General features: G+C 47.1%; 1 protein-coding gene across 4 annotated transcripts in view; it reads right to left on the bottom strand.

Annotated features, from left to right (window-relative positions):
• Positions 1 to 16,973, bottom strand: part of LDLRAD3 (low density lipoprotein receptor class A domain containing 3) — a 233,088-nt gene that overhangs the window by 103,814 nt on the left and 112,301 nt on the right. For all 4 annotated transcript variants that reach the window (XM_077863618.1, XM_077863620.1, XM_077863619.1 and 1 more), the window contains 2 exons: positions 16,791 to 16,916; positions 56 to 190 (listed from right to left, as the gene is read on the bottom strand). In XM_077863618.1, coding sequence (XP_077719744.1) covers positions 56 to 190; positions 16,791 to 16,916 — 261 coding nt within the window. The remainder of the gene's footprint in view (positions 1 to 55; positions 191 to 16,790; positions 16,917 to 16,973) is intronic.

The following is a 16,973-nucleotide window of genomic DNA, read 5'->3' as shown; positions in this document are numbered from 1 at the left end:
GTGTTACTGTCATATGGTGATGCAATTATTTTTTAGAGCTTTGGAGGTTTCCTACCTTGAGAGCTTTCACAGCTCTCCTCGTCGCTGTTGTCTTGACAGTTATTTTGCCCATCGCAGATGAAGCTCTTGTCAATGCAGAGGCCGTTCTTGCAGTGGTAGCGGGCGGTAGAGCAAAGCAGAGGGTTGGCCGCTGTGAAGGGAAAACAGAGCAGGTCACCAGGGAGGCCAGCAAGTCCCATGGAGAATCCCTGGAACCAGGAGTGTGTCCCGCTCAGGAAACAGTGAGTCCCCTTCTAGGATGGTTGACTAAAAGACCATCCTGCAAAACTGGCCTGTTAATGAGTGGGACAGGATAAGACTTACCTTGCCTCATTCTAAAAGCTCCTTTGCCCAAGTCACCAGGCCGTGCCCTGTAACCATTGGTATGTGGCCAGAAGGCAATGCCTCACTCTGCATGGTTAACCTCCAAGAGGGCTAGCTGCCTCTGACGGGCCCGGGGCAAAATCTGAATCTCCTGGGAGAGTCACAAGTGATCTCTTATGGGTAGCATACGGCCCACAGAGAAGCAAAGCCTGAAGGAGGAGCTGAGTCGGGGAATCCATGAACCTCTGCGACCCACGGAGTGACAGCACGATCTGTTCCAAGAGCTGCGTTGGGATTCTTCTGGTTCTATAACTATGGACTAGCCTCTTAACCCCTCGTGTATCTTCATGGCTCCCCATGGTAAACTCACTGGTCTCAATTTCTTTGCAATCAAAGTAGTCCTTTAACCTACTTGGTCAGCCTGAGCAGCATCTCTGTGAGGCTCCCTGTTCTAGGCACTTTCAGAACCTCAAAAGAAATGACAGGTATGGAGGCACCTGGGTGGCTCAGCTGCTTAAGTGTCTGCCTTCGGCTCAGGTCATGACCTCAGGGCCCTGGGATGGAGCCCCATGTCGGGCTCCCTGCTCAGCGGGGGAGTCTGCTTCTCCCTCTCCCTCGGTGTTCTCTTGTCCTCTTGTTCTCTCCCCCAAATAAATAAATAAAATCTTAAACAACAACAACAAAAAGAAATGACAGGTATAGTCCCTCCCCTCGAGGAAGAGGGTGGAAACCAAACAGTGTGAGGTCAACACAAAGCTTCTTAACAACACACAAGCAAATTTCCACAGAAGATCAGCATTTTCACAACGCAGTTCCCCTTGATCCAGTTCCGTGCAGTGCAATTCAAACAAGGCTCATTCCAGAGCTCTATTTTCAATAAATGAAATAGCAAAGTAGAAATCAGTCCAATCCCAGCTCTGCCAGTTATGAGCTGCGTAATCCTGTGCAAATTACTTCACCTCTTCGAGCTTCGGTTTCTTTATCTATAGATGGGACTGGCTACAAAATGTGTGGGGCCCAGTGCAAACCGGAAATGCGGGTTTGGTGGGGAGGGGTCAGCTGTTTGAAAATTAAAAATTCAAGAAAGGCATAACAGCAAGCATGGCACACTTCCAGGCTGAGCCTGGGCCCCTACAGCTGTGCCGGTGACAGGCCCTGCTTACAGCATTAATTTGCACATCAAATGAGATGACATGTGAGCAAATGTGCAGTGCAAAGTCTGACTCGCAGCACTGGCTCAGGGAACGTGAGACACGCTCCCCTAGTTAGGTCTGTCTTGGTCCCAAGAGCACGGCCCTCCCTGCAGAGGCAGTACTGGCATGATGAGGAGGGGTCACACTGGATGTCAAGTAATGAACGGAGCCCACACTTGCATTACATGTGGTGGGAAGAGCACCAGGTTGGGGCGCCAGGTGCCCAGCACAGAGATTGCTAAGGGATCAGGGGCGAGTCCGCTGTGGTGTTCCTCGGTGGACCTCAACTGCAAGATGGCATTTGTAATACATCTTCCCCGCATGCTTCGCGGAGCTACTATTTAGATACACACAGATCGAGGCTGCAAGGTCTCGAAGACTTCAGAGGGCTTCAAAAACCCTAAGGACTCAGAGGTCTGGCTTTCTTTGTTTTTGTTTTTTGTTTTTTGTTTTTAATATCCGTAACTATTTAACTCAGGAAGTTTGACTTGAAAGGTCAGAGAAGGTAGAGGGCTGGAGGAAGCCAGGGCTCTCGGTTTTAAGGATAATGGGCCAGTGTAAAGTCAAACAAAAGTCGTCTGGCCTGAAATATACGTTTTAATGATCTAAATCGCTGTGGGCCAGAGAATGGTTCAACTTGATCAGAATGAAACCGAGGTCTGATTTCAGCCAAAACCAAAATGGGGAAGCCCAAACCACAAATCATGTTCGGTTTCTGTCCAAGGCAGCCCTCCAAACCCTTCAGCATCCCACCGTGGTGGCCTTCAGCGTTCCCTGGGACCTTGTGGGTCCCGTGTATGCAGCCAAAGTGTCAGCAGCAATCAGCTCACTCCGACGGACAGCCTCGGAAAGGGGCCCTAATTGCTCCAAGATGGGGTGGTTGCACACGTATGTGAACACCCTGCTGGGGAATCTGTGCTGAATCAACCTCGCTGACAGTGCTGGCAAATACTTGCTTTTCTTCAGCCTTACACCCTTTCAATCCTGCAAACTTACCCACGGAAAAGAAGTCATCTGTGTGTGTGTGTGTGTGTGTGTGCATGCACGTGTGTACACACATAGATTATATATATACATGTACACAAGTATGTGTGGATACAGATCACAGACACCTTCAAGATTGACGTAAGACACAGCTCTGATAAAGAATCCAGACTGGCTGAAAACCCGGTCACAGACTGGCTTTACCGCATGTAACTGAAAAGACTAGCACCCCAACTATATAAAGATCTCTCCCAACTACAGAGGAAAAAAGACAAACGACTCAGTAGGAAAATGGGCAAAGGGCGGGATCAGGCAACTTCCCACAAGACGAATGGCAAATGGTCAATAACAACTGGAAAAAATGTTGACGGTCATCGGTAATGAAGCACCACTTTAACCACAGAAGACTGGCCAAGCTTAAGGTCTTAAAATACCAGGTTGCTGGCAAGGATGTGGAGGGAGAGAAGGTCTCCCACCACCAGTGGGAGTGCAAACTGGCGGACCCACCTTGGAGACCAATTTAGGAATATCCGATAAAACGCTGCACATGCCTTACAGCCCAGCAATTTTGCTTCCAGCTAGACACTCCACGGAGAATCCTGAACAAACAAAAATGTTTACTGAAGCACTGTTTAGAAAATTAAAAAATTAGAAATGACCCAAATGTTCACCCACAGGAGAATAAATACAATGTGCTACACAATTCTTTTTTTTTTTTTTTTTTTTTTGGTGCTACACAATTCTACAGCAGGAGTTGGCTGTTTCTGTAAAGGGCCAATCAGTAACTACTTAAGGCTCTGCTAACCACTCTGCCTTTGTCTCTTTCACGACTACTCAACTTCACCACTGTAATGCAAAGAAGCCATAGAAAATTCATAAACGAAGAGCATGGCTGTGTTCCAACAAAACTTTATTTACAAAAACAGGTGGTAGGCCAAATTTGACTGAGTGGCTGTAGTTTGCCAACCCCTGATGAACAGTAGTAAAAAGTCAAGCAACCAAAAACAAAACAAAACAAAAAAACTCAAAATCAGTGAACTAGAGTCAAGATGGATAAAGATCACAAATAGGGTAGTGCGGGGGAAAGTAAATTCAGGACAGTAGATGCCTCTGAAGAGATGGGAAAGGACAGAGTCCAGGAAGGGGTATGTACTGTGAACTTGTAATGATACCCAGTAACATTTTATTTTAAAAATCTAGAGCAAATAAGGCAAAATGGAAATATGATTTTTTAAATTGAGGTAAAGTTGGCACATAACGTTACATTAGTTTCAGGTGTACAAAATAACAATTCAGGGCAGCCGGGTGGCTCAGTGGTTTAGCGCCAGCTTCAGGCCAGGGCATGATCCCGGGGTCCCGGGATTGAGTCCTGCATCAGGCTCCCTGCATGGAGCCTGCTTCTCCCTCTGCCTATGTCTCTGCCTCTCTCTGTGTGTCTCTCATGAATAAATAAAAATAAAATCTTAAAAAAAATAACAATTCGATGTTTGTTTATATTGTGAAATGATCACCACAGCAAGACTAGTTAACATACATCACCACACATAGTTACGCATTTCTTTTCTTTTTTTTTTTTTTTTTTAATTTATGATAGTCACACAGAGAGAGAGAGAGAGAGAGAGAGGTAGAGACACAGGCAGAGGGAGAAGCAGGCTCTATGCACCGGGAGCCCGATGTGGGATTCGATCCCGGGTCTCCAGGATCGCGCCCTGGGCCAAAGGCAGGCGTTAAATTGCTGCGCCACCCAGGGATCCCACGCATTTCTTTTCTTGTGATGAGAACTTTTTTTTTTTGAGAACTTTTAAGATCGACTCTCCCAACAACTTCCAAGTATATGATATAATATTAACTATACCTATACCATTATTGTTATTACTAATAATGTAATTGATTAGTATTAACTATAGTTAATATAGTTATAACAGGCAGTGTGATTTAAAAAAAAAAAAGATTTGAGAGAGAGCGAGTGAGCAAGCGCACAAACAGGGGGAGGAGCAGAGGGAGAGAGAATCTCAAGCCGACTCCTCATTGAGCACAGACCCTGACATGGGGCTCAATCCCACCACCCCAAGATCATGACCTGAGCACAAGTCAAGTCAGTTGCTCAACCAATTGAGCCACCAAGGAGCCCCAGTAATGTGGTTTTTAAAACAGGGTGTGGGGCGTGGCAGTACCTGGGTGGCTCATTCAGGTAAGTGTCTGCCTTGGGCTCAGGTCATAATCCCGGGTCCTGGGATCCAGCTCCACGTTGGATCCCCTGCTCAGCGGGGAGCCTGCTTCTCCCCCTGCCTCTGCCTGCTGCTCCCCTACTTGCATGTACATTCTTTCTCTCTTTCTCTCTCTCGAATAAATCTTAAAATTAAAAACAGAGTGTAGGGGACACAGGTGTCCCTTTAATTCTACTTTGCCTTTTCAGTATGTCTGAAACATTTCACTACACAGTTTGAAGTGTCTAGTCTGGCAGACATGTCTCAGTGACCACTTACTTCTGTTTCCCTTTACTCTTCTCTCACAAGACTCTCTGGCCCACAAACACCTGTTTTAATATCTTTTACACGCAGGTGCCAGTCGCTCAGAGGACGCAGGGACGTGCTGGCACACAACCACACCCGGGGCTCTTCTTTATCAAGGGCTCCTCATAAAACAGCACCTCCTCTCCGGACCCAGCTGCAGCACAGAGAAACAGAGGCAGGGGAGGCTCCAGGGACACTCCCCAAACCCAGCAGCAAGCCAGAGAAAAAGGCCTCCGGACCATCAAAATACACATCGCAGCGTGCAAGCCGTTCAAGGGCCAGGAGCTTCCTCCCAGGACGGCTCTCAAGCCTTCACCGGCCTCAGGATCTATCGATTCTCCATTTATGTAAATTCCAGCAAGGTTGGCGGTCCCACTCCCAAGGCCACGGCAAATTAGAAGGGAGAGGAGATGCTCCCTGCCACCCAGCAGACGAACCGCCAGCAAGAAATAAAAGCAGACAACTACGGTGGGCGACGGCAAAGCTATAAAAAGCTGCCCTAAGAATTCCAAATGCAGAGCGCCTAAGATAGTTTCAAAAGGGACCAGAAAGTTCTAAAAGGAGCCAAAAGCAACCCTGCATTATAACCCGGTCTGAAAATTAATGGTCCTAAGAATGGCCCTGCGCTGTCAACAGCGAAGGTAAACACTGAATATACCAAGATGCAACACATCGTGGACAGATCCCTGTGGACCATGGTCCTCGGGGGCCTGAACACATTCAGTTACTGGGCAGACTCACCCAGAGGAGCAACACTCCCCCGAGGACCCCACACAGCTCAGGTTCCACTGTATTTCCTCCAGGGCCTCCATACCTATTGACCAGGCTCAGGGAAACTTCAGGATGAGTGCGCACGGGCCCACAGCTGACCAACCATGTAGGCTCCAGGTGGACAGGGACAGTCTTACAGGTTCCCGCCACCCCACGGAGCCCTACCCAGGACCCTAAGGCAGTCACTGCTCAATGGATAGCTCAGAAATCGAGCAGGACATGCTTCCTACTTTAGGATGTTATGTCTCAGTATTTTCTAGCAATACTTAATGTGCTCCACATGGGTGTTTTCTGTCCTTGGGAAGGTTTACCAGTCACCAAAAAACGTATTAATAACTCTCTTCGGTTAACTAGAAAGAGGAACATTGTGTATCTCAAGAAGGAGGGAGAAAATTGTCTGTAGAGTCAATTCCAAGAACTCAAGAGCAGAATCAAAGCGCTCCCCGGTTATTATTATTAGCACCACAAACACAGGGATCTGAGGATCTGTTTCCCAGCCCACGATACGCAGGAAAGAGAACTTGTCTCTCCCTGCCAGAGGGAGAGAGGAGAGTGAAGGTTAAGCTCAGTGGTTAATTAAACTGGCAGCACTTACTCCAACCACATCTGAAGCAGAAGGACCCAGGCCCACGGCGGTTGCCCAAAAGCAACTGACCGGCTTCAAGACAGGAAATGAAGCAATCTGTCTCTAGCAGGATGTAGGAAATGTCACCTTTAATCCATTTAGAGTCTGTGAAGTCGGCCCCTCTTCCAGCTCAAAGGGTTCTTCATAAAAACACATCAATGAGAAACTCCTCATCACCAGCTCCCTCATTTCCCATCTGCTCCCCAGCCCCTGGCGGTTACTGCTCACTTCCTCACTGAGCATCCCAACCTCATGGCCTCCGGGGAGAGCTCGGCTTTCCAGCCCCCAACTGCCCTGGAAACCAGGCAGCTGGGGGAGACGGAGCTGCCCCGAGCCTTCCTCTGTTCCAGGATGGAGGGCGTCTGGCCCCCAGCCCCTGTGCAAATCATCTGTCCCATTAGCAAGCACTATTCCCTTTGCGCCGGAAAAGGCTTGCAGCCCCGACCTTCCAAGGGGCGGCCTGTGTGCAGCCGCTGCAAGTTCTTGCCTTCCTTTCGGGGTCTGCTCTATGAGGCCTTGCCCAGCAGCCCTCGGCCCCAAGCCAGTGTGGCCCGTGAGCAGCCACTTTTGGAGCCAGCACCTCTTCTGGGTCTGCAGGAGGGGAAGGGGTCACCACTCTGGGCAAGAGGCAGGAGGCAGAGGGTACTCCCTCCCGGTGCGTCTCTAAGGACTCTGAGGATCTGAATTTTCAAAAGCCCTCTCGAGTCCACGAGGTGCCAGGGGCAGAGCTCTGATTCACTGCCGATGATGGTTTCCTCCGCCCTGTAACGGCTTCCCGGACAAGCCCACCTCCTGTCCAACGCCCACGCCTGTCTTTTATCCAGTTTCACAGCTGCAACCACCACCTTTCCACGGATGGCTTCCCAGACCTTTCCTCTTGCAATAAACATCGTTCCCCTGATGCCCCGCGGACGCTGCGGCCTGAATACCCCCTCACCTCACACCCCGCATGTCTGAGAGGGGGCGACCTCCTCTCTCCTGCTCTTCTCATGGCTCACTCGTATTAAAGGAGCCACCCTGTCCCAGCTCTCCAGGCTCCAATCACATTTGACCCTCTCCCTCTCTCCACCCTGCACCTGGCTCAGTATCAACTGCTCCTCATTGGGTATAAAACGCACCACCCAGGGGCGCCTGGGTGGCTCAGTCGGTTAAGTGTCAGATTCTTGGTTCCAGCTCAGGTCATGATCTCTGGGATCATGGGATGGAGCCCCGAGTCTGGCTCCCTGCTCAGCGGGGAGTCTGCTGGAGATGCTCAACATTCTCTCCCTCTGCCCCTCCTCCTGCTCTCTTTCTCTCTCTCTCAAATAAATAATAAATCATTTAAAAAATTTAATCCCCAGGGATCCCTGGGTGGCTCAGCAGTTTGGTGCCTGCCTTTGGCCCAGGGTGCGATCCTAGAGTCCCGGGATTGAGTCCTGCGGGCTCCCGGCATGGAGCCTGCTTCTCCCTCTGCCTGTGTCTCTGTGCCCCCGCCTCCCTCTCTCTCTCTATCATAAATAAATAAATAAATCTTTAAAAAAAAATAATCCCCAATTCTTAACTTTTCATGATCTGCCCCAACCTACTCAGCCAAGGTGTTTTGCTGTTATGGTCAGAACTGAACGTGAAGCCTACCTGGGTTCAAGTTTCAGTTTTACCACTCACTAGCTACACAAGGTTAGGAAAATCATCTAACGTTTCTCAGCCTCCTCTTTCTCATCTGCAAAATGGGAGATAAAAATAGTGCCTATGTTATAAGATCTTGTTATAATTGAGGCAATACACACAAATAACTGAGACTAGCCTGTACACCACAGTCGGGATCCAAGAAATGCTTATTATAATTAACATTACACGTACTATACATAATCATACCTGCCGATATGGTGGTTCAGAGCTCGGATCCTGGATTTACACTGCCTGGGTTGATATGCTGACTGGACCGCTGACTGGGTGACCTTGGGCAAGTTATTTAACCTTTCTGTGTCTGTTTCCTTGTCTATAAAAAGGGAGTCAAAGGGCCACCTGGGTGGCACCTGGGTGGCTTAGTAGGTTAAGCGTCTGCCTTGATCTCAGTGTCCTGGTATCAAGCCCTAAGTATCAGGCTCCCTGCTCAGCAGAGCCTGCTTCTCCCTCTCCCTCTGCCCCTCCTTCCTTATCATGTTCTCAATCTCTCAAATAAATAAAATATTTTTAAAGGGGGGAGTAATAATATTACCAGCCTAAAATGAGATTGTACATGGAAAGCATATAGAACCATGCCATATGGGATCCCTGGGTGGCGCAGCGGTTTGGCGCCTGCCTTTGGCCCAGGGCGCGATCCTGGAAACCCGGGATCGAATCCCACATCGGGCTCCCGGTGCATGGAGCCTGCTTCTCCCTCTGCCTATGTCTCTGCCTCTCTCTCTCTCTCTATCATAAATAAATAAAAATTTAAAAAAAAAATTAAAAAAAAAAAAAAAGAACCATGCCATATGCATAGTTAGTGCTCAGCAGCTATCAACCAAGTGGCTTCTGTGCCGTGCAGCTTGCATACCTCCCAGCCTCTGCCTGGGCCCTTGGCCTGAAAACCCCCCACAGAACTGCGGTGCCAATTTTTTAATGGTATCCATCCTCCTACGTCCATCTCCTTCAATAGTTTCCACTGATGAGCCCAGAAGGAAATAATCTCCCCAATCACTGGTTCCCCCAGCACTCCCAACTGCCAACCCCATATTTTAATTATTTGGATGTCAGTATTTCTGTCTCCCTTGCTTCAATATAATCTCAACAATGCCAGAGTCCTGTATCTGACCCATCTCTACATCCTTTGCAGTGTCTTGCACAGGTCGGCATAGATTGTAGAAAGAAGATGAGAATCTGAAAGAAGGTAGGAGCTGGGGTTAATGAACAATGTATGGCCTAAATATGCCCTCTGGGTATACATCTGAGACCACAGAAGAGGAGCAAGACCTCCATATGTTAGGGATACATCCTGACTGCCTGTCTTCCTGCTTTAACCCTTTGTTCGATTAGTTGCTCGGCCCATTCATTCAACAGACACTTACTATTGACTATGTCCTTGAAATAAAGCACTCTACTAGGCACAGGGGATAAAAGAAAACCCAGTCTGGATTCTTAAAGAGCTTACATTCTAGTGGGGAGACAGGCGAGTCAATATGCAATGAAGATAAAGCACGAGAAGTGCGATTTAATCCAGATATTTACTGCATGCGAAGGCTGAGCCAGACTGTATCCTTGGCCCTGGGAATACAGCTGTGAACCTGGCAATAATACCATTTCACGAGGTCACGATGCGGCAGGGAAGACTGAGAATAAACACAAAGCAGGACTAAGGATGGTGAGGCAGGGGAAGGAGACACGGTAGGAGACTGGGAAGGAAAGGAGATTTTTTTTTTATAGGGTGCTCAGGGCAGGTCTCTCTTTTTAGGTGGCATTTGTCTGGTGAAGGGCCAAGATGGTGTGCCAACATACAGGAGAATGACCCAGCCCAGCCCTGACACACCAGGAGTGTTTCTATCCAGAAGAGGGTCATTTAAGCAGAAGGAAGGAGTCTCTAAGGAGACACTGATGAGGGGGCCATAGAGCACTGGGTGGAAGAGTCCCCCTGCTGCAACTCCCCCCCTCCCCAACTCATCCGACGTAGGCCCGACTCCCTGAGGGTGCCGAGGACAAAATATAGAATCTAATCTGGCTGACACGACTGGCATCCTGGGAATATGCCAAGACGGAGGGGCTCTGTGAACCAAAACTAGATGCACTGGTGAAGCCAGGCAGCAGTTTAGAGGGACAGGAAAGAATCCGTCAGCAGTGGAAGAAACACATTCTAGGAGGACATGGTGGTTCTTCTGGGCACAACTACACAGAAAGAAAGAGTAGAAGATCCTTAGCTTGAGTCAATGTCCCACAGTGGCCACTCAGGCCACCTGCCATCTCGGCACTGGGCAGGAGTCCCCATCCTCTCCAAATGAGGACCCAGGGCAGGGCTGCGCGCCCAGCCGGGCCAGTGCCCCACATCCAGCCAAAGAGGTCTGGGCACACGGGAGAAGGAGAGGCCCAACACAACCAGGGGAGGAAGGACAAAAAGTGAAAGGGTAAAATCTCAGCGTCATGAGCCTCTAAGAGGACATCCTGGTTCTGGCTTCACTCTCGTGTCAAAAGAATGCAAAAGGTGGGAAAACATGTTTGTAGAAACAAGGTTCTTTAAAGATATGACTCTCTTGTTATTTATGAGAAGTCAGGATGTAAGTCAACAAAAAGTCTCTTTTATCTCTATTTCTTTTTATTCTTTTATTACAAAAAACTTCAAATATCGAAAAATAGAGGCTGGCATAGTGAACCCCCGTGTTCTGATCACCTGGCTTTAAACTTTACCAATTCACCGATGTTTTTATTTCAATTATAATCTCATTCACTACCCCTCATGCAATTCCATTGTCTTTATTACATATTATTCTTATAAATATCTAATATACTATAGGATATTATATATGTATGTGTACATATGTATCTTTGTATAGAAGGACTTTTTAAAAATAATAAACAGAGTATCAGGGCACTTGGGTAGCTCAGTCAGTTAAGCATCCAACTCTTGGTTTGGCCCAGGTCATGATCTCAGGGTCCTGAGATCAAGCCCCACATCAGACTCCATGCAGAATGGGGAGTCAGCTTGAGATTCTCTTTCCCTCCACCCTCCCTCTGCTTGAGATTCTCTTTCCCTCCACCCTCCCTCTGCATACATACACACTTCCTCTCTCTCTTGAAAAAAAAAAAAAAGTCATTCTCACACTTTTAAAAAACAATAAAAAAAAAACTAACAATAATGCCTTAACATCATCAAATATACAACTACAATTCACATTTTTCCAATTAACTCAATTTGGGGTATTTTTTTTTTTAACAGATGGGGTTTGTTGGAGTCAGGATTGAAATGAGATCTGTACATTGCATTTGACTCATTTGTCTCTCATACCCCATCAATCTGTAGGTTCCTTCTTCCTCTAATTTTTCTTAGAATTTATTAATGCAGGAAATGGAGTCCTGTAAAATCTCCCACATTCTGGATCTGGCAGTTTGTCCCCTATGGAGTCACTAACATGTTCCCCTGTCCCTGAATTTCCCGTAAACCAATGGATGGTGTTACAGACTGCATGCTGTGTGTGTCCCCCGGAGTCCACATGCTGAAGCCCTAACCCCTCATAGGCGGGATGGTCTCAGGATGGAGGGAGGGGTGCTCTGGGAGGAGATTAGGGTAAGATGAGGTCATGAAGGTGGTGCTCTCATGATGGGATTAGGGCCCCCATGAGATGAGCGGCCAAGGGATTTCCCTGTGTGTGTCTGCACCAAGGAAGGCCAGGTGAGGACATTACAGGAAGCCAGCCCACACCAACAGCCCAGCCATGATGGTACGCTGCGTGGTGGACTCCCAGGACTCTAAGAAGTAAGTTTCTGCGCAAATCCCCTAATCCATGGCCTTCTGTTATAGCAGCCGGGACTGACTAAGGCAGATTTAGAGGCTCCGTCAGAATCTGGTTGCAAATGCAGGCAGAAATCCCTCACAGTGATGATGTGTGCTCCTGCCAGGTCACATCTGAAGGCAAACAACATCTGGCTGTCTCTTTTCTTCTGATGCTCAGACTGACTTGCGAGAGGTTCCAATTCCGGGTCAGGTGCAATAATGACACCCGCCCTGGCTCCCTCCCTGAATGCAGCTGGAACAGAAGCCTAGCCAAATGCATGTACAAATACAGCGGCCCTTTTAGATTCTGAGAAGTAAACTAGAGTAACTCAAGTGGGGAAGAAGGCTAAAATTCGAGCTATCGCTGAAATGGTGGTGGGTTTACCTATTCCCTCCCTCCCCCACAGAGCGTGCCAGGAATCTGGAAAGCATCAGAGAGATCGTGGAGTAGGAGGACTTGGAAAAGTGGCTCCCTAAAGAAATTTATGAACGTCTAGGCTGATCCCCAGGCTGCACATGCATGGATGTGGTCCTAGTCAGCACACCAAAGACTTTGAGAACCAAATGCACAGACCACTGTGCAGGTTCCAGGGTCCAAGACTGACCAGAGGGAGTACGTGGCACCACGTATAGAAACAGCACTGCAGAAACACCTTGAAAACTATTGCAACTATAGCCCACAGAGGGGCTGATAGGAATCTGTGGCCTGACCCCAAGGTCATTTGCTTACTAAAACAAAATTACCGGGACACTTGGGTGGCTCAGCGGTTGAGCACCTGCCTTCGGCTCAGGGCGTGATCCCGAGATCCGGGATCGAGTCCCACATCGGGCTCCTTGCGGGGAGCCTGCTTCTCCCTCTGCCTGTGTCTCTGCCTCTCTCTCTGTGTGTCTCATGAATAAATAAATTTATTTTAAAAAATACCAACATTCTCCGTAGGACTGAAACAAAACAAAAAGAGTGTCAGACATAATCATCAAAATATCCAGAATATAATCCAAAATTACTTGCCTTGCGAAAAATCAGGAAATCTCAATCCTCACAGGAAAAGATAATCAACGGACACCAACGCCAAGATAAGACAGATGTTGGGATTACATGATGAAGACGTTTAAAGCAGCTACTCCAGAAAGACACTAACAAGCAATCACACAAACTCTCTCAACAAATGGAAAATAGGTGGTCTCAGCAAAGAACCCAGAGGATATAAAAGAAAACTGAAAGGAAACATTAAAACTAAAAAAACATAGTAACCGGGGGGGTAAAAAAAAAAAAAAAAAAAAAAGCCACCCTCTATGGGCTTGAAAGCAGACTGGCGATGACAGGAAAAAAAAAAAAGAAACTTGACAAAAGGCTAATAGAAAGTATCCAACCTGAACAATGAAAAGAAAAAGACTGATTAAAAACTGAACAGAGCCTCAGGAACCTGTAGGACAATCACAAAAGATCCAAAGTTATTATCCAAATCCAATAAGGACAAAGAGTGCTTGAAAATCATTTGAAGAAAGAATAGCTGAAGAAGTCCTACGTATAGCAAGAGACAAAAACTTACAGATTCAAACAGAATCCTGTACAGAGTAAACTCAAAGAAATCCCCGTAGCCAGACACACTATAATCTAGCTGCTGAGAGCTAAACTGGGAGAAAAAAAAAAAAAAATCTTCAAAGCAGCCAGAAAAACGATGCATTTTCTATGGGGAAACAATTTGAATGGCTGCAAATTTCTCATCGGAAACCACAGAAGCCAGAGGAAGTGGCACAGCGTTTTTAAAGTGCTTTAAAAAAGAACTGTCAACCCAGAATTCTATATGCAGTAAAAATATCCTTCAGGAATGAAGGTGAAATTGAGACAGTGTCCGATGAAGGGAGAGGATGTGTTGCCAGCAGACCTGCTTCAAAAGAATGGCTAAAGGAAATGCTTCAGCCAGAAGGGAAATGATACCAGAAGGAGACTTGGAATATTGGGAGTGAAGGATGAGCAAGTAAAATGGCAAGTCTCTGGGTAAATGTAAAAACAGACTGTTCTTCTCCACTGGAGTTCTTTAAAATGCATTTGAGAGCTTAAAGCAAAAATTAAAACATTGCCTTTCAGGATTCTGAACGTATGTAGATGTTCTCAGACGACTAGAACATGAAGAGATCTATTGGGTGAGAGGGTTCCCACATTCTGCTTGAAGTGGTACAATGTTGATCCAGAGCATCTGTGAACAGATGGACGGCTGGTTTCAGGCATTTTCAGCCCCATCCATCCCTTATAAAGCTCCCCATCAATTTTTCATCTAATGCTTTCGGGAGCTACAGATGATCCACTTCTTCACCAAGGTTACAAAACAGATACTCTAATTCTCTCATTTTTCCATGATAGCTGGTATTCTTCAATTAAAAAAAAATCTTTACTATGTATTGGCTATTTAATTACTCAGAAGCACAATGCATCTAGAAAAAGAAGGATAAATGCTGGGTTCTCTCCTTTTATTTACCAGTTTCAAATAGTGATTTAAAACCCATTATTTTTAGATGGTGGATATGCCAGAGGAAAATGCTGGCTTAATCCTCAATGATCTAATTTGGAATGGATATAATTAAGTCATTTAGACAATTAAAGACCAATATCCAAACATTTAAATCATACAGGGTCTTTAATATGGCAGGGAGTACGCACGATGGCACGATCATTTAGAATGTACGTACCAGAATTTATCACACTTGCTTTTTATTGCCACCGAATTACCCTCTAATATGTGTATATAAATAGGTACATAAAACTCCCCCCTCAGGTTCTAAGATCCCCATGGACTGTAGGAAGCTATGATCTAGCTGACACACACTAAAGCACTTAGTGAAATATAAAACAAGTACATCCTTGGGCAACCTAAGCCAAAGACGAAATGGTAGTAAATAGGGTCTTCCTCTTAATCACTCAGTTTTAAGTCACTACGGGTTTTTAAACTCCATTGAAAACCAGCCACCACACTGAACCCCTTTCAGATGCCGCCTCGTCTAACTGTCACAACCACCCAGGAAGCATGCTCTTGGCGGCTCCGTTTCATGAGGAGAGGAAACCATTGAGCAAGGCGATTATGAAGCGCAGCCAACCTAGCTTAATCAGGGCAGCACACAAACCTGGGGCCTGACTCTGCAGCTCCAGAGTCATCTTGCTCCATCAGGCTGCTACTCTGTTAGTGACCTGTGTCTTCCTCCTAAGGTGGGCTCCCGTTACTCTACTAACCTTTCAGCAATCCAGCCTCTAAGCCGTATTTCTGCCATGTGGGATCCAGAAGATGAAATAAGGCAAAAGGAGAAGACACACGGGAGAGTTATATACTCCTCGTGTCCCCACTGGGAGGGCACAGAGACAACTGTGTTCCCTGGAAAGGCATAAATAACACGGGCGATGGTCCCCCTCCTCTTTAGGGGCTTAAGGCAGAACGAACGGGGTAAGGGAAAGAAAGTTTCTCAAAACCACAAGTCATTAAAACATGTTTTGAAAACAACTGATAATATATATGACAATTATATTGCTGATGATAACAATCCTGGTGAATGACACGTGTATATATACACATACATATATAATACATACAGGGAGGGAGGAAGGGGGGGGAGAGAGAGAGAGAGAGAGAGAGAGAGAGAGAAAGGACGGGCACAAAAAAACCTCAGTTATGAACAATGCATCATTTGGGGCAATTTCGTTTTCCTCTTTTTATATTTTTTGATATTTTGTGAGTTCCAAAGCCACTTGCAGGGAGAGCTGACAGCATGGAAGGTGGGGAAGAGATGCTTGACGGTCCCCACAGCTGCGGTGTGAGAAGTGGTTCTGGACACAAGAGATGTTGGTCAGGAAAGGACTGCGTGTGTCCGGGCCATGGAGTGTGAAGCTCAGCACCCGCAGGGCTGAGAGGCTGGGCAGGCTGGGCAGAGGGAATGAGAGGGGACGTGTATCCGCCCGTGCATTGCTACCTTGGAATACCACACAGCCAGTGAAAGGAATCGAGACGGTCACAAGGCAGGGAGAACGTTAGCTTTCTATACTATTTGGGTGTTTTTTAAAAAATACTTTCTTCTGGGATGCCTGGGTGGCTCAGTGGCTGAGCATCTGCCTTCAGCTCAGGGAGTGATCCGGGGTCCTGGGATCGAGTCCCACATCGGGTTCCCGGCAGGGAGCCTGCTTCTCCCTGTGCCCGTGTCTCTGCCTCTCTCTGTGTCTCTCATGAATAAATAAATAAAGTCTTCTATAAAAAGTAATTTCTTGGGATCCCTGGGTGGCGCAGCGGTTTGGCGCCTGCCTTTGGCCCAGGGCGCGATCCTGGAGATCCGGGATCGAATCCCACGTCAGGCTCCTGGTGCATGGAGCCTGCTTCTCTCTCTGCCTGTGTCTCTGCCTCTCTCTCTCTCACTGTGTGCCTATCATGAATAAATAAAAATTTAAAAAAAAAAAAAAAAAAGTAATTTCTTCTGACATATGTTAATACATACACATCCCCTTAAAAATAATTCAAAGTGGGAAGGAAAGCAAGCACATGAGGTTGAGTGGGAGAGTCAACCAGAGGAGGGTCTAAGGGAGCAGAAAATTGACTCTGCCAGTGGGACCTGTGTCATGCTGGATGAGTTCCCTGACGTCCCTACACTTCAGATTCTGTATTTGTTAATGATCATCAGACACCTACACCTGCAGAGCTTTTTGTTGGAACAGAAAACAAAGTATGTCCCAGGCCTAGAGCACTTCACAGAGTCCCCGATAAATGGGAGCTGGCCATGTACTCCAGAAAGAAGTGTGAAGAACAGGATCTGGGTATAACAACAGAAGATGCCTGAGCCTAAGGGAGTGAGGAGCACAGAGAAGGGGGGGCTGCGATGGAGGCCCCGGAATGAACACAGGATGGTGCACAAGTGCTCCTGGTACTTACTGCAGTTCTCTTCGTCGCTGCCATCAGGACAGTCCTCGAACCCGTTGCACTGGAAGCGGCCAATGATGCAGTGGATGCCGCTGGCACAAGGGAAGAAGGTCGGGCCGCATTTTGACTTAGCCTTGGCTACAGATGGGGAGACAAGACAAAGAGCAAGCCATTAGGAGGTTAAGTTTTCTGACC

This window comes from Canis aureus, chromosome 21 (genome assembly GCF_053574225.1).
Source record: "Canis aureus isolate CA01 chromosome 21, VMU_Caureus_v.1.0, whole genome shotgun sequence".
Lineage (NCBI taxonomy): Eukaryota > Metazoa > Chordata > Mammalia > Carnivora > Canidae > Canis > Canis aureus.
This window is presented reverse-complemented; position numbering and strand designations above follow the sequence as displayed.